Source organism: Polyergus mexicanus, unplaced genomic scaffold (assembly GCF_030449975.1).
Source record: "Polyergus mexicanus isolate NDT 795.1 unplaced genomic scaffold, iyPolMexi1.0 SCAF_17, whole genome shotgun sequence".
Classification (NCBI taxonomy): domain Eukaryota; kingdom Metazoa; phylum Arthropoda; class Insecta; order Hymenoptera; family Formicidae; genus Polyergus; species Polyergus mexicanus.
The window spans coordinates 4372877-4391064 of NW_027223337.1; the positions used below are offsets into that span (position 1 = coordinate 4372877).

The 18188-nt window shown below is 28.2% G+C and overlaps 2 protein-coding genes across 10 annotated transcripts; both read left to right on the top strand.

The window, feature by feature from the left end:
• Positions 1-210: 210 nt before the first annotated feature.
• Ift57 (intraflagellar transport 57) lies at positions 211-2959 on the top strand. Of its 2 annotated transcripts, none has more exons than XM_070309666.1 (8): positions 211-621; positions 878-1078; positions 1164-1445; positions 1518-1689; positions 1780-1888; positions 2001-2197; positions 2315-2459; positions 2540-2959. In XM_070309666.1, the coding sequence occupies exons 1-8, from the start codon at positions 614-616 to the stop codon at positions 2704-2706; spliced, it is 1281 nt and encodes a 426-aa protein (XP_070165767.1). In that variant the 5' UTR covers positions 211-613; the 3' UTR covers positions 2707-2959. The 2 variants fall into 2 exon arrangements, with proteins under 2 accessions (XP_070165767.1, XP_070165768.1); XM_070309667.1 differs by having other exon boundaries at positions 213-688; positions 2540-2855.
• A 142-nt stretch (positions 2960-3101) lies between these two features.
• On the top strand, positions 3102-17242 carry LOC138940612 (protein croquemort). Of its 8 annotated transcripts, none has more exons than XM_070309659.1 (10): positions 10876-11056; positions 11242-11329; positions 12120-12258; positions 12347-12510; positions 12946-13087; positions 13158-13361; positions 13429-13640; positions 14054-14342; positions 14478-14551; positions 14915-17241. In XM_070309659.1, the coding sequence occupies exons 2-10, from the start codon at positions 11316-11318 to the stop codon at positions 15180-15182; spliced, it is 1506 nt and encodes a 501-aa protein (XP_070165760.1). In that variant the 5' UTR covers positions 10876-11056; positions 11242-11315; the 3' UTR covers positions 15183-17241. The 8 variants fall into 8 exon arrangements, with proteins under 8 accessions (XP_070165762.1, XP_070165763.1, XP_070165764.1 ...); XM_070309658.1 differs by having other exon boundaries at positions 10876-11047; XM_070309661.1 differs by lacking the exons at positions 10876-11056; positions 11242-11329 and adding an exon at positions 3102-3609.
• The last annotated feature ends 946 nt before the right edge of the window (positions 17243-18188 follow it).

The following is an 18188-nucleotide window of genomic DNA, read 5'->3' on the forward strand; positions in this document are numbered from 1 at the left end:
TCTAATATCGCACAGTTATAATTAATAAGAATTTTGCGATTATTATTTAAAATATTAAACGTCAAAAAATAAATGGTTAAAGGGATGGCCATCTAGCGGTGAATTCTATCGTTCTTTCCAAAAGTATAGCGTATAATAGTGGTTTGCATATAGTTTGTGTAGCATAAGCACAGATTTCTGTCTATTAATTTCTGACATTAACATTACCATTCATAGGACTTTTTTTTTCAGCAACTATATAGGAATCAATTCTCGATTTATATTTATGCTGTTTTAATGCCTGTCAATGCAGAAATCATAGACATAGTATATCTAGACCGAGTGTTGAGGTGCACGTAGAAAAGGACATACTCTGTTTCGTGCTCCTTGCGTTCTCACTCGCTCGCACGTAGTATGACGAAGAGAGCGATATATTACGTCTGACGAAGAGAGAGATATATTACGTCTATGGCAGAAACCTAACTTAATCTTAATCTATCTTGATCTGACATGAGTTGTATGAGCGCACAGCGCACATCCCAGATCCCACCGATTGATGGATTATGTTATGACAATTGATTGAATTTTTTAGTTCCGTGCATATTTGAATTCACGTTAACATTATGATACGTAAATGATACGGTATATCGACATTTTATAACATACTGGAATTTAGAATGTTAGATTATGCAAACCTGCTTTGCAATTAGTGAGTATATATATATATATATATATATATATATATATATATATATATATATATATATATATAATTTTAATTTAAAAAAATATAATTATTAATTTTACTTTTCCTTCAGGTCATACAATTAAGCATTTTAATTTAAAAAATAATTTGACATCTCAATCTAAAGAGTATTTAATATTGATCTCTTTACAGACTTAACACAAAATATATATCGGAAACTCACATATACAGCAATATGTTTAGAGATACGCAAAAAATTATCGTGGAAGATGGGCTTGTCCCATCAGCATCGTATGTCATAAATGTGAGAATGGAGGATTTATTGGAAAAATTAAAGTTATTGAATTACGATGCAGAATTCGTTCAAGAGTTAAGAATGAAACCGATAAACAGGTAAGATACATTATGATACGATATAGATATAATATATTTTGCTTGTTTAATATTTGATACATTAATTTTCAACATTGACAAACAGACATTACTTTGTAATTCCTACAAATCCCGGTGAGCAATTTTATACATTTACTTGTCTGGCTGCATGGTTGATTAGAAAGACTGGGAAAAACTTTGAGATGCCGCAAGAATCGGATGATCCCAATTCCACAATAGCTTTAATTTTGGATTTTCTTAGGGAAATTGATGTACCTGTAGAATTTCCACCCAATAAACTTAAACAGGGTATAGGAGAACACGCGATTTATGTATTGGATAATTTAGCTGATAATGCTTTAAAAGTGGAAAAATTCAAGTGGAAAAAGTAAAGTAATATGGTTTTATTATTGTTTTAATAAAATGGAATAAGTTATTGATTTGTAATTAAAAATATTAGGCTAAACATTCTACCTGACGAGCCTACACCGGAACCAGATATTGAAGATGATGATGCAGAGTTAATTTTAGAAAAAGTGGAAGAAGAAATGATGGCTGAGTACGATGATGATGATGAACAAGATATTTTACGCATAGATGACATTACAAAATTATATAGCGAAAATAATATGGTAAGCAAAATTTTATTTCTAAATAGAGAGAATTATGAATATCCTGCTGTGAATATTATTATGTTCATGAATTGCTCTTTTATTTTTCAGAATGAAACACAAAAACCTGACAATATTTTAGAATCTAATACTAATAGGGATGAGTGGCAGTTAGAATTGGAAAAAGTTCTACCTCGTTTAAAAGTGACTGTTAAAACAGGTATTGAATATTTTTATAGTACAAAATCGACTATTTATTTGAAATATTATTTACTAATTAAAAAATAAACGTGTGTGTATGTATGTGCTATTATACATTATTTATTATACAGATTCAAGAGATTGGAGAGCACATCTCGAGCAAATGAAACAACTGCGTGCAAACATTGCGACTGATCTAAGCGGTACAAAGGCTAGTTTAAATAAAATTTATACAGATATCGGAAATACATTAGACAAAGTCAAAACTAGAGAAACTTTTCTTAATAAGCAACTCGAACCCTCTTTAACGGAATATCGTTCTTTGCAGGTGAATTTATTTAATATACATTATTATATTTGTGCATATATATTACACATATACATACATATATTGATACGTATACATATATACAGAATACTATATAAATTATAATAATTAATTTAGGAAAAACTATCAAAAATTAAAGAGCAGTATAGAGATGTTAGTGGTGGTGTTACAGAACGAACAAGAGTTCTTAATAAATTAGTGGAAGAATTAGAACATTTAAAAAGAGAAATGGATGAGAGAGGATCCAGTATGACTGATGGAAGTAAGTACAAATTTAGATATTATTCCAACATAATCTAGGTATGTATCTCAATATAATTTCGCTTTAAAATATTCTTGTAGCTCCGCTTATTAACATAAAAAAGACGATAACAAAGATGAGGAACGAAATCTCTGAGATGAACATTCGGATCGGCGTATTAGAATATAGCTTAATGTGTGCGAGAATACGAGATCGAACGCAATTACGAGAGGACATGAACAGTACGAGTACTTCAATAATAATTTAAATCATACATCTCTCTTATATTTATATATCATCTATCTTTTAATTCGTCCAATATGTGATATCAAACGTGTAGTCTAGTTTTGAGTATTTGTATTGTTACCACGGGTCCAATTACACTGCCTTTTTAATAAAGTTACAAAAACGTGTAACTATATAGAACTGAAATGTTACATCGATTGCAGTGTAAAGCGGATTTTTGTTAGCACTTTATATATTTATATATAGCTATAGTTTAATTAATACCGAAATCGCAGAGTGATTGTTTCAATTATAATTCGCCTAACGTTAAATAAATCTCGTTTTCATCTCGTTTTCATCTCGTTATACATAATTCCGGTTTAGTTATAATTCTACCCTATTTACTTAAAAATTTCTTATATATATTTATTAACACATTGACTGCCATGCAGAAATTGAATAGTTGATTATTTAAGCTATTATTTGGAAATGTGTTCAGTTTCTACAAGATGGATCCACTGGTAGATCATACAGCTTCAGAAATTTAAATATTCATGATCCAAAGGTGGGCCACACATGGCCTCAGTGTGTAGAACACTGATCCACGGATGGTCACATAGCAGTCAAATAACGTGTATGTTATATAAATATAACATCTTTTCCCTTCGTGTATTGTTTTTGCAACGCTTTCGAAAGTTTATCGTACCGATATAATCTCGCGCAGCGCGTTGTACACGTACATAGAAATATACATATGTATTGCTGCAACGTGCGAGTCCACGATGATTCCTTAAGCGGCGCAGTTCCCTAAGCGGTGCGACAACTCGCGCATTACGTATTGTTACATCGCGGTGTGAGGAATTGAACGTGATTCGTCGGACTATCCGTACATTATCAGGTGCAGAGAAGTTGTATTTTAGTTGATGTAAGGATTACTTTCGAACAAGTACGTAAGGAAAAAGAAACATCACTTTCTTCGTTTCATTATTATTGACTTTTGCAATTCATTTTAGACTTTTTATCGGATGCCTTATCCGCTTTTTAATATCGATTTTATGTCGGGATGAGATAATCACTATCGCTAAAACGAAATACGCGATCGCGATATTATAATGATGGTATCGAGAATTATTTATCATGTCATCGAAGATGTTAATATTAAAACTTTGTAAGTTTTGCACGAAGCGTTTTTTATTGATCCAAAGATTATAGCACTTTGTTTTTGTCATTTGCCGCGAATAAAAAATTTCTCGCGGATGAGCGTTCGTAATCGTGCATTGTCAAAATAAAGTATATTAATCGCTGTTTATATCGGCGTGAATCATAACAAAAGATCCAATGATATTACAGCTCTGATTGTTCTATATGAAGCTTACTAATATTATATTAATATTATAATTTATTCCTTTTTACAGAGGAACATAAATTTAATTTTTAATTTTGAGTTAATCTATATTTTTTATGAAAAAATAAAAGAATTATAGAAAGATTTCTCTTTATAATGTATAAAATTAAATAATTCACGAAGAAATAAATTTGTCTAATTATCTTACTTATTTTTACGATCATATGATCATGCTTTGTATTTCATTGTTAACATCACAATATTTTGCCTTCGAAATTCCAAATAAATCGTAAATTGCTGTACTTGTTTATCTATATCTTGTCGTAGTAGGATGCGTGATAACTTCCTTTTAGACTTGCTTGAATCGCGATGCTACGTTACGTATGCAATTATTTTGAAGATTTTCTCTTCGTCTTTCACTTTCACCTCACGCTTTAACAATTTCTCCGCATTTCTATTTTACGCATATTTGTGCGAAGGATATTGAGCAATCGCGTTAACGTATTGCGGTACATTCAATTGCATAATAATGTAATATAATGAAAAATAAAATTGTAACAAGTAATTAACACATGCATATTTATTCCTAAACTGTTTTTTATTGAATATATTTTGTCGATATGTATGTTATAATCATTTCTTTCAAGAAATAATAATAAGCAATTTCGAAAAGTTATATTTAACGTTACATGAATCAATTATTTTCAATGCATTTGAATTTATGTGTCCAGAGATGAGCAATAAGATACGCAAATAAATTTAAAATTACTCTGATTAGGAAATATATATTAACAGAATACGAAAATGTCTAGAAAGCTTATCGTCTAAAGTTTAAAGTAAAAAGGGGCTTTTACATTTCGTGATGTCGATTGTGTGTAATATCTGCATAGTAACCATGACGATGTTATAAATAAATATGACGGTATTATAATAATGGCGTATAATGTCACGTTCAAATATAAAAAGTCACTGGTCTGACTCAATAAAAGTAGCAATAAAAAGTAAAGTACAAGATAAGATTCCTGACTTAATTTAGAAAGCGAAATTTAGTAGTCTTAATTTGTTGCACCAAATCTATTATTCAAATATATAATTAAATCGCCGAATATTTTTCTTAAAACATATCAGTTTGGAGAGAATTCGCATTATTTTTGTGCTGCAAGTCAAATGAATTTTATCTATATCCAAAGTTATTTAAATGTCTGATTTCTATTTTTTTTTTTTTCAACCGTATATCACCAACAATTTATAAATAGAAACTTTTTTCAGAATTTGTTGTCTGTGTCATCGCAAATAATTATATTTTATCGATTAAACATATGTCCTTGGAAGGAATCATACGTTGATTCATTTCCATGCAATTAAAAACCAATCGCATTCACTTTTTTATTTACATTTCGAACGCATATTTATCGCGGATCGCGTGAATAAATCTGCGAACTTTGAGCAGCGTATGATAAGTATATTTATAATACATTCGTGAAAAATTCATTTTTTCCACTCGCAATCTCAATATTCCTTCCGCCGAATGATCAGTCATTGATTTATTGGATTATGATTCAATATCCGCAAAGTGCATTTATGCATCGTCTCTATCGTTCGATTTATGTCTCGCGTTCATCTTACAATCTTACACTTCTCTCTTCGATTCGTTCCGAAAGCTTATAATTATTGACATGGTTGATACTGTCGAGATGGCTATTTTAGCAGATAGTGCATCGTCTCCTGGTGTAAAGTACGGTACAAATTTAAGCAAAAAAATCCTTACATGTGTATTAAAAGAACCATCCCATACAGCACAGAACATTGCAGCAACATTGCAACAATATTGCAACATTGTAGCAACATTGCGGCAATGTTGCTGCAATATTGCTGCAATGTTGCTGCAATATTGCTGCAATGTTCTGTGCTGTATGGGATATGACACTGGTATATAATCGCACTAATATTTCAACTCCTCAGCTTGCTGTAAAATCTTGATCTAATTCATTCTAATTTATTCTAATTCATGCACAGAGGTAACACATTTTACAAGCTATATTTTATTAATAGTTTACAAGATATGGAAAAATTACATGCATAAATTTCGGGATTGATTCAAAAATTGGAAAAAAATTAGGAAAAGAATTTTCATGCTTCTGAATCGACTATTTATTTGGATCTTTGTTTCAATATTTTTTATTGAAAAGTATACGCGCTTTAAAGTTCAACATCTCGTTTCTAGAAAGAATCTAATATTAAAAAAAATAGATGAGAATGCATAATAATGATTTAAATAATTAATTTGCTTATGTAATTTAAGATGCTGAAACGCCAAACTTTGTAGTTGTATTAAAGATTTAAAAAATATTATGGACAGGAGGGGAAAGATTTTCATAAACATAATGTCTCTCTAAAAACATTTGTTTTTGAAGTTTATTAAAAATTATGTGATTTTTGCAATTTAATTGCATAAGTGCTAGTAGATGATAGATTGTTGTTTTGTATTATTTTTGAAATTGGGCTTATTTTTTTAATAATAAGCAAAAGATATTTATGCAATATTTTTTTAGATATATACCATGTAAAAAGATTATTGTTTACCGTTTGATATAGAAAAATTTAGGAATTTTACACTAATATAGCTATGAGAACTTAAAATGAGTTCTAATAAAATATATTCTCACATTTTCAATCGATGTCAAGGATCGAATAAATATCTCGCATATTTGCTTTAAATGAATCTTATCTCAATGATAAAAATAAAAAAGATTGTTTTTTACAGTATTCCTAAGTTTATCTGGATAAAGCACTTGAAATTGAGTACCATGCTATTTGTATTATTGTCTTCGCCGATATTGACAATCAGTGACTAGACTTTGCAGAGAACAGTTATTTATCTCTTTTCCTCGACACGATTAATTCCAACACGTACAAGTGTTTATAAAAAGATATATGCAAATAATATATCTTTTCAATTGTATTATTTTATCGCAAATATCAAAACTCTTTCGACGTTACGATTAATGTAAAAATAAAAACCCGAGAATTTGCGATTTAATGGATTCGCATTGAGTGATAAGTTCTTCGAAAGAAAAAAAAAAAAAAAGGTTTACCGTTATTACTTCTCTTCGATGTGCCTTTAAAGTTTAAAGGGTCCCAAAACAAAAAAAAAGGAAAATGGTTGAAGCAATCCAGTCCTCAGTCCCAGATAAGCCCAAAATGCACAGACAGGCAATTGCTTCACGGACATCCGTGCGGTGAGAGTATATACATATATTCAAAATCTTTCCCTTGAACAAAATTGTGAATGTAACACATTTTCTTCTTAAAAATTTAAATATATATCTTAATCCTTGAAAATTTGATCGACGAAAAAATTAAAAATCATAAAATATAATATTTCTGTCTTACAGCAAAATAAGACTCTGTTTCTAATAATATATCTGACGTTTCCTACAACTTTTAAATATTATTCCATCTCGTTGGGAAAATATAGTACTTAAGCTCTTTAAAATGTTTGAATAAACCTGTTCTCTATTGTATGTATATATTATTAGGCTTAAAACTATTAAATCCTCTTTTGTAAAGCTTTTGCTTAAAATACTCGCGTTAAAATGAGCGAAGTAATTATTTATTTAAAATAATCTTTAGAACAATGACGCGCAAGTCATTTGGACATTGCGTTTTGCGCAAAGCATAATATTAATACATTAGCATAATCAGAGTTGGGAACGTTACTTTATAAAAGTAATTCGTTACCGTTACCGTTACTTTCTCTGAAAAGTAACTCGTTACCGTTACTCGTTACCGACTTTAAAAACCCATACAGCACAGAACATTGCAATTACATTGCAGCAATGTTACAATCTTGCAAGTTGCAATGAAATATTATTGAGACATTATTGGAATATGGAATTGTAATATTTTATGAGAATGTTATAGCAACATTTCAAAAACATTACAAAAGACAGTTTTTGATAATCGCTACTTCGTTCGTTTACCACTATGCGGCGTGCGTTGCGTTATCTAACCTGTATTTAAGTTTTAATCAGTTATATAAAGCTTGCAAAAAGCGGTTAGTAATATTAAAGGTATAATAACTATTTTTATCAGATTAATTTGTCTGATACAATCCGAACACAGGAAATTCAGATATTGAATTGAGTGTTCAGAAATCAGACAAATAATTATACGAAGAAAGTTAAAATTATCCGTTTATTGTCTACTTAAGATATGGAGTTTAATATTTATATAAATAAAATTTTAATTTTTATGAATTAAATTATTTAATCATTATCAACTTCTTAAACTTGTAAATAATTTATAAAATAGCGATGTTAATTAGATAACAGAAAATTGTTTAATAGTTCCCATTTTTATATAAAACCAAAAATTTGATAATAATTTTTTAATATGCAAAATGCTTCAAATTTAATAGATAAACTTGGAAAATATATAAAGACATCCACGATGAGAGACGAGAAAAAACTCGTTGTAATTGCGTAAATTCACAATCTTTTTCTTATCTCTCTTGGATGTTTTTATATGTTCTCAAAGTTTATGTATTAAATTTGAAGCGTTTTGCATATTTGTAGCAATGTATTTAAATATTACAAATACATTGCACCGTAACAATGTAGTCTTACATTGAAATATTTCTGAAGGCGGACATTTCAACGTTGCCGCAGGCTTGCAGTAACATTGCAGAAACATTTCGCAACTTCTATGCAATATTACAATGTTTCAATGCAAAATCTATGCAACGTTTTTGCAATCTTTCGGTGCTGTATGGGAAGTAACTCATTACCGTTACCGTTATTCAAAAACTAACGAATCGTTACTATTTCCGTTACTTTGTTTATAATATATTAATTCGATACTATATAATATATTAATATTAAATTAGTATATTATAATTAATACTAATATAATACACGAATTCTTAATACAATATTAATATAGAAATATCAAATTTACATTTTTATACTTCTTTATTAATTTATAATATATATAAACCATAAACTATATAATAATATAAATTGTTAATTAATAATATAAATTCTTAATCTCTTAAGGTAAATCACAATCTTTCCTTTAGCAAATAAATTTTACCAAAATATTTTTTTTATTTTTAAGAGAAGTTGATGCTCCACGATATCATCCTTTAGATGATATCTTTGCGGCTTTAATATAAGGAGATGATTGATTGGCTACGGCATTCTTATCATGCGTAATGCGTTGACGCGTTCTATGTTCCAGAGCCATTGGTCAAAAACAAAGTAACGATAAAAGTAACTATTAAAATCGTTACTCGTTAGTGAAAAAGTGTAATGGCGTTACCGTTACCGTTACGGACAACGAAAAGTAACGCCGTTACCAAAAAAAAATTACTGTAACGGTAACGGCGTTACAAGTAACGCGTTACTTCTCAACTCTGAACATAATGCACAATAACGTCATATATGAAAATATATACTTCTACCAAAGGCGATTATTCTATGGTTCTCTGAGATTAGATATCGTATGTTTTTATCGTAATATAATCGATATAATCATCAAATCTAATAAAAGAGCAAAATATAAATTTAAAATAAAAAATCTTCAATATTCAAATTTACGATACATTAAGAGTTGATATACAGGGTGCCCTAGACCACCCGTACACCCCTTTTCTTTCAAAAACTAAGCATTTTAGAAAAAAACGTTTTGAACAAAAATTGTATGGTTTTGAGAGGAACGTAAGATGGTGTCATTGGTTTGACCTTGGATGGCATCGTTAAGGTCAAGTCAAGGACACCTCTAATTTCTTAAATGGAACCCCCTATTTTTTATTGCATATTCTTATAGCTTACGTCGAGAGCTTTCCAAAAAACTATAATAAAGTATTTTTTCATAAGATACTTTTTGAGTTATTTTATATTTTAATCTGACATATTTTGATATAAAAAATAGTATATTTCGTAAAATATTCAGTTTTCGATAATCTTACCGTAATACTTTTATGTACAGAATAATGAGACAAATCAATTAGTGCCAAAAAAAAAACAAATAATTGTTTAAAAAAATATATTGTAAATAATGTTCTTAAAAACAATTATTTTTTACATTAATCGATTTGTCTCATTATTCTGAACATAAAAGTATTACGGTAAGATTATTGAAAACTGAATATTTTACAAGATATTTAATTTTTTATATCAAGATATGTCAGATTAAAATACAAAATAACTCAAAAAGTACTTTGTTATAGTGTTTTGGAAAGCTCTCGAGATAAGTTATAAGAATATGCAATAAAAAATAGGGGGTTCCATTAAAAAAATTAAAAGTGTCCTTGACTTGACCTTAACGATGCCATCCAAGGTCAAACCAATGACACCATGTTATGTTCCCCTCAAAACCATACAATTTTTGTTCAAAACGTTTTTCTCTAAAATGCTCTTAGTTTTTAAAAGAAAAGGAGTGTACGGGTGGTCTACGACACCCTGTATATTATAGAGAAAAATTTATTTCAATTGAAAAATCTCTTAAAATTATATTATAATTATATATTTATATTAACATTAAAATTAAAAATTACTTTTTATTCGTGATTTATTTTCCAAGAGACAAAATATATATATACTATATTTTATTTTAGATTTATTCTTTTCTAATTGCAATTTTTGTACTTAATTTTATTTTTCATCTCTTCGTCTTTTTATTTCTACAAAATATTTAATTGCATACCATTATTATACACATATATATTACTCATTTACAAGGAAAAAATTATATCTTATTCATTTTTAAGCTCGTCTACGATACTTTATGTTTCTCTTCTCTGTAGGATGTGTAACATATGATATGGAACACAAAGAAAAATAGAAATCTATACATATAGTAATTCATGTCTTCCATTCGCGCGTAATGTTTATATTATGAAATTTGCATGCATAGACGTGAAAAAGCTGCAGTTTATCACATCCAATGCGTACCATAAATTTTGTCGCGAGCATTATAATACGAGACAGCTTTTCATTGTTTTTAATTCGATTGTCGATGTAGCACGATAAATACGGTAAGATAGGTTAGTGTGTACACCCGATATATATAACTTTACAAAACACCAGCCTGATTTTATGAACATCATTTCCAAGATTAGATAGATAGATTTTTATAAACAAATTAATAATATCTGCTTATACATTCCAATTGATACGTGACATGTGACATATGATAAATGGTGATACATGAATTATGATATATTTCCAGATATTCCACAAGCACAAAAACAAAGGCTAATGAAAGATCGAAAGATTTCCTATTTTTATAGTTGAAATAGGGATATGCGGATAATCAGGTCATTAAAATGCTTGATTTCCATCTGATTACGACTACTTTAATTATTATGCAGCATATTACACGCAACCGTTTCATAAAAGATGTTTACCTTGACCAACTGATACATGCTATCATATTTCATCAGACTATTTTGACGTTTGACGTTTGTCAAACACATATTCACTGTGTCATAATGTCATGAATGGTTGGCCACATAACTTATTCTTTCGCATAGTTATACATGTATAATTATAGGAAAGAGTATAATACCATGTTCAGTTTGTAAGAGTTATGTTACTTCTCTTTATGTAGCCTAATAGTAATAATATTTGATTATAATATATGAAAAACTAAACAAGTGCAAAACTGAAGCTTGTGTGGAAGTCCCGAAAATATTTTTGACAAAATGTAATTTGCATAATTATTTTTTTGTCCTTAATAATCGATTAATCATGCTACAAAAGCAAAACTTTCTGAGAGATGAATTTTTATATAAAATTCTTTTTTTTTTTCTTTACATTTATAAAGAAGAACATTTATAAAATATTATTACCTTATAGTTTACTAATATAATATTTTATCGTTGAGCTTTATGTATTTTAACATGTATTTACAAAATAGTCATCTTATAATTTTATATGAAATTTCTGTACATTGTCTCAATAATTCTAATTTTCTAATTGTTTTTCTTTTACAAAAAATTTAACGATTGACTCAATTTTTGTAATATATATTAGCGAGTGGAAGTTTTCATATTTTCGCAAAAGTAACAGGACACCTAATGATTATTATTTGTTTACGGCTTTCAGACTTGTAACTCCGATAGAAATGGAGAGGTCTAATAAGAAATTTTTAATTATTTTAATTGTCGGTACAATAATCACACTTCTTGGCATAATCACAGGATCACTTTGGATTACTTACATATGTGATTGGGCTATCATAAAGGTATGTTGAAAGAGAAAAAAAAATTTTATTTGATTAGTGTATATGAGTGTTACTATGTTTGATAATCCACATATATTCTTTTACATAGATATTAACATTAACACCGACATCTATGAGTTACAATATGTGGAAGGAAACACCTATACCAATGTATTTTAAATTTTATATGTTCAATTGGACGAATCCACATGAATTTCATGCATCATCAAGTGTAAAACCACATTTTGAAGAAATGGGGCCTTATGTTTTCCGGTATTGTTATCTACACAAATTTTTTTATAATATTCAATAAATTGAAATAATATTGCATTTATACAGGGTGTAACTAAACAAACGCATATGGACAATACTATCAGATACAGAACAACAATCCAAATCAGAAAGTCCTGAACCATTTTTTGATGAGTTTTCTTTTCGTTGTTATATGATGTTAAAGTTAACTAATCAGCATCTGTCTACAACGGAAAACAAAGAAGGTACAACGGGGGTCGGAGTAGCGAGATGGCTTTCTGCTGTATAGACAGGCACTGATTAGCTAACTTTAACGTCATATAACAACGAAAAAAAAGCTCAGATCAAAAAATGGTTCAGGACCTTTCGATTTTAATTGTTGTTCTGTATCTGACGGTATTGTCCATATGCGTTTGTTTAGTTGCATCCTGTATATATAAATATTTTTGTTTATAGAGAAATTGATTATAAAGTAAATCAAGTATGGAATGACAATGGGACTGTCACATTTCAAAGAAAGAAAGTATGGTTTTTTGAAGAATCATTGTCCAATGGGAGTCTGACTGATAAAATAACCAACTTAAATCCGATAGTTGCAGTATGACATAATTATTTATCAGTTATTGCATAATTTTTATTGTGCGTTACGTTATAATGTCCAATTTTAGACAGTCGCATTTTCCATAAAACATAAATCTCCATTCATACGTAAGTTGACCAATGGATTTATGATGCGTCTAGGAGAAAAACTAGTATTAACTAAAAGTGTAAATGAGCTATTATTCGAAGGATATAATGATACATTATTGGAAATTGCAAAGAAGATGAATGCTACTGTATTACCTTATACAAAGTTTGGATGGTTTTATGCGGTGAGCATAATAAATTAAATATGCATCAAACACATTCGATGTAATTCGAAAGACTTTTTTGTCATAGAGAAATGGCTCGGAGAGTTATGATGGCACATTCAATATGCTCACTGGATCAACAAATTTATATGATATGGGATTGGTCAAAGAATGGAATTTCAAGAATAGAACAGATTATTACGAAGGTTCATGCGGTATAATAAACGGAACAATTGGCGATTTTTGGCCACCCTTATCAAATAATAATACCTTATCTCTCTTTATTCCTGATATTTGCACGTAAGTATTAAAAAATTATATAAAATATAAATATCATTTAAGCTATACATAACAAAAATATATATAAAGTTTTCGAAATAAAAAATGCCTCAAATTTAATATTAATTAAATTTTAATTGATATTTTAATTGAATTAATTACTCTTTTTTTATTTTAACACATCTTTGGTTCTTAAAAAGATTAATATCGATTTTTTGAATAAATTGAATTACATGTTAACTTTATTCTGTATAAATGTTATTTATATATGTAAGTTATTTTGTATAAATGTTATTTATATATGTAAGTTATTTATATATATATTTTTATATAAATAGTACAAATTAATGCCAAAAATTCTTTTTTCAAAACATTAAACTATAAATATAAAAATGAATAAATTCATTAGATAACAAGATTTGTATATTATTTAGATCTTTGAAGTTATCATATGCAAGTACAACAACATTTCAAAGTCTAACCGGAAGCAAATATATCGGAGATGATAAAATGTTAGATAATGGCAAAAATGTATCATCAAGACAGTGTTATTGTCCCAATGGAGATTGTGGGCCTAGCGGAGCCTTAAATATTTCATCCTGTAAATATGGAGCGCCGGCATTCGTTAGTATGCCACATTTTTATCTAGCAGATCCAACTTACAGAAATGCTATAACAGGAATGTCTAATGAAAAACACGAAATATCAATGGTCATAGAACCGGTATGCATCTTACATAAAACATTCTTCTCATCAATGTTATATATATATATATATAATGTAATATTATATTATATATTATATATGCAAATATGTTATGATGCTGCATAGATATTATACACGAGATAAATTTTAAAGACTACAGGTATCCCGTTGCAAGTTAAGGCGCAACTGCAACTAAATTTATTAATAGAACCAGTGGAATACATGAGGTAAGTAATAGTATATATGATTGATATTACACACAGCAATTTCGTGAGAGTAAAGGGAAGGATTTATTTTTGAAAGACAATGAAACGATTATGAGACATAAGAAATAACACATTTCCTTTTACTATTAATTACTTAATTACTTAAATATATGTAACAGAAAAATATATCTGATGCGTTAAAATGCTTTATTTAAGATTTTGTTTTAATAATGTTTTCTATTAAAATTGTATCTTGAGTAATAAAAAAATTGTCTAAATTATTGAAAGATATAATAATAATAATTAAGTTATAAAAAAATGTTTGAATTACATATACAATCTTTTTATGGATAATTTACAAATGTTTTATTTGTTGTTTTTTAGTATGTTTGAGAATATAAATAAGACGTACATTCCGATGCTATGGTTTACTCAAGAGGCTAATCTAACTGCCAGTTATGCGAGTCAAGTTAAGCTACTTTTGACTTTTTCAACATTGGGTACTGTAACGTGCTTTGGAGTAGCAGGTATTGGCGCTTTAATATTCTTCATTGGACTTTATATTTACATCCGACAAAAGTGGTGGGGCGAAGATAATCAGGTGTTATTATCAAAATACGATGGCGATATTAGGAATAGAAGGGACGTGTAGTAATTGTCTTCTTTTGTGCCATTGGTATAGTGATAGAAAGTTTTTCCTTCTTTTTTTATTAAATTCTTTGCTTTACTTCCTTTATAATTATATTCAAGCTTCCTTTCTTAATTTTGAAAATTATCATAGAGCAGAGATAAGACTGTGTATCAATGTCTTATAAATATATTTGATGAAAAAAATGTACTGTAAGAGTATAAAAGTGCCTATTTTAATTATTAGTATAGCAACGGATCCAATAAGTAATCAATAATAGGTGTAGTTCAAGAAATCAATATTATATGTAAATACTAAATTAAAAAAATGATTTATTTCTACAATTGTCAAAATATAAAACAAATATAACTTTTATTCAAACGTTAAAAATCGTGATATAATATATTTGTGTAGCAAAACGATCTTCAAACACATTAAACCATCATCTTTTCGATGCAATGTGTTTAAGTAATATATTAAAATGCAAAAAAAAAATCCAATAATATTATCACTTTATTAAATATATATATATTATAGAAAAAAATAAATGAGAACTATATATATATATATATATATTATAAGTAGAAACAATATATTTCTAGATAAAAAAATTGTTAGTTTATTTTATGCAAGATTATTCTACTCTCATTAAAGCTTATTAAATTGCAATAAGAATATATATCTTTTATGAATTATATATAATAAATACAGCTTAAAATGATGGCATATTTGTAACTATATTAGTTTAAAGGTGAATAAGAGAATAATTCTGGCAATTATATATTGCTATTATATCAAATCTTAAAGAATGATTTTTGAATTTCGGAATTAACTAATTCCAAAATTTGAATTCCGAATTAACAATAGTTTTCTGTTCAATTATGTACATAAAATACCAACAAGGAGGTGTTACAATCATGTTTTTAAAGACTATTAGAGACCGATAATGAGCGTTATGTGATTTTGGATTTAGTCTTCTTATCAATCATTCATGATTGTAGCCTCTTCTTGCGAGATAGTTATGACTTATATTGTATTAAAATGAGTAAATTATTACTCTCTATATATTGTTATCTCTCAGATAAACGTATAATATACAGGATGGGGCATTTATATTGAGACACCTAAATATCTAAAAAATAAAGCAAGATAGAAAGAAATGTTTCAGACAAAAGTTATTCGGTTCTAAGAGGGTCATAAGATGGTGTCATTAGTTTGACCTTGGATGGAGGCGCTTCGGAGATTTCAATGTCAATATTGTTTTCTTAAATGGAAACACCCTAATTTTTTTACATAAATCGATTTGCCTCGCAATATTCTGCATATAAAGTTATAGAGATATGATGGCCAACAGTTTAATAGTTTACGAGATATTTTATACTTTGTTTTATTACTTTACTTCGACATAATTTTACATAAACTATGAAATATCTCATAAAATTATTTATTTTGCATAATGTTACCTTAATATTTTAAGCTCAAAAAATGAGAAACATTAATTGGTGTAAAGAAAATAAAACAAGATTGACATTGAAATCTCCGAAACGCCTCCACCCAAGGTCAAGCTAATTGTATCATCTTATGATCCCCTTAGAACCGAACAACTTTTGTCTGAAACATTTCTTTCTATCTTGCTTTATTTTTTAGATATTTAGGTGCCTCAATATAAATGCCTCATTCTGCATATGCAATAAATGCAGGACTAATGGAAATTATATATAATGAGAATTTTTGTTGTACATGCAGCGATCTTTATTAATCGCTAATAATTTTATAATTTCGCGGATTATTTTAGCTATCTCTTTTTGCTGATCACACATATAACAACTAAGTTGCGGCAAAATTAGGTATTATCATCAAATTTAGAAAGTTTAGACAATACATTAAGATGCATTATGCAAAATTATTAAAAGATCTGTTTAAATGAAAACTCTAAAAATTCTATTTATAAATACAGATTTAATGTTTATTCGTTATTTAATGTTTGTGTAATATTTGCTTTTATTTGATATTATTTCCGCAGTTTCAGATATAAAATAAATTTCGCAATAAAATATATTATACTCTTATATATAATCGAATTTTAATACTTGTAATCGTAAATATCTATGATATTCAATGGAAGAATATGTATGTGCACGAAAATATGAAAAATATAAAACTGTTTTATAAAAAATATGCATTACATGATTTATTACATCATTCATATATTTTCATTTTTAATTATATAAAACATTCAATTTAAGCTTAAGCTTAAATTCTTTTTTTGTGTAAGAGAAACTTAAGTAATTTAGGTTTGTTTCTTCTGCGAAAAATAATATAACAAAGTGATTAAAGATTAAAGTTAAAATTACGGCGCAGGAACATGTATCCTAACATTCTATTCTCTCCTTGTATTACATGAATATTTTTAATGATAAATCAAAATTGTGTTCTTGGAATTACGATATTAATTATAGATATGACAGAATATGATATCCGGCAGGAAGTATTTGTAACATTGAATCGCACATTATCTATGAATGCTTTGAACAATTTAATTTGAAAGTTAATGGTTTAAATTTGGGACACTCTGTGCAAAATCCTTATTTATATCGACTAATTTTTTATTCATTCTCGCTCCGAAAATTTTACGGATCGTTCAATTGGTTTTCCATTAACGTATTTTTAATGATAAAACGATTTAATAATATGACCGCGTGACAAAAAAGATATAGTTTTTACAGTATTATATATATATATATATATGGTCAAACAGTCACACGTGCATTATTTTGGAATCGTCGGTCTTTAATTACAATTGCAATCAAATATAAATATATATCGGACCCTTTTATCCTTCAGGCTTCCAACCGTGTATAACGTTTGCGTGAATACCTTTTTGCATCTTTCATTATATTTTCCGGATATCGTACTCTGCTATATTGCTCCTGTCTCTAGGCATCAATGTTCTTTTCCTTTCTAGTAGATCGTCCTGACAATGCGAATAGTAGAATGGAAGAAAAGTATTGTTTTTTTTTTTACATACAC

Bases quoted from the DNA above. Each gene is read 5' to 3' on its own strand.
- Ift57 (XM_070309666.1), top strand. The intron at 1,690-1,779 runs GTAAGCAAAATT...TTTATTTTTCAG, and splicing joins TATATAGCGAAAATAATATG to AATGAAACACAAAAACCTGA. The intron at 2,198-2,314 runs GTGAATTTATTT...TAATTAATTTAG, and splicing joins CGGAATATCGTTCTTTGCAG to GAAAAACTATCAAAAATTAA.
- LOC138940612 (XM_070309657.1), top strand. From the start codon at position 7,168: ATGGTTGAAGCAATCCAGTCCTCAGTCCCAGATAAGCCCAAAATGCAC. The intron at 12,511-12,945 runs GTATTGTTATCT...TTTTGTTTATAG, and splicing joins ATGGGGCCTTATGTTTTCCG to AGAAATTGATTATAAAGTAA. The intron at 14,343-14,477 runs GTATGCATCTTA...TAAATTTTAAAG, and splicing joins TATCAATGGTCATAGAACCG to ACTACAGGTATCCCGTTGCA.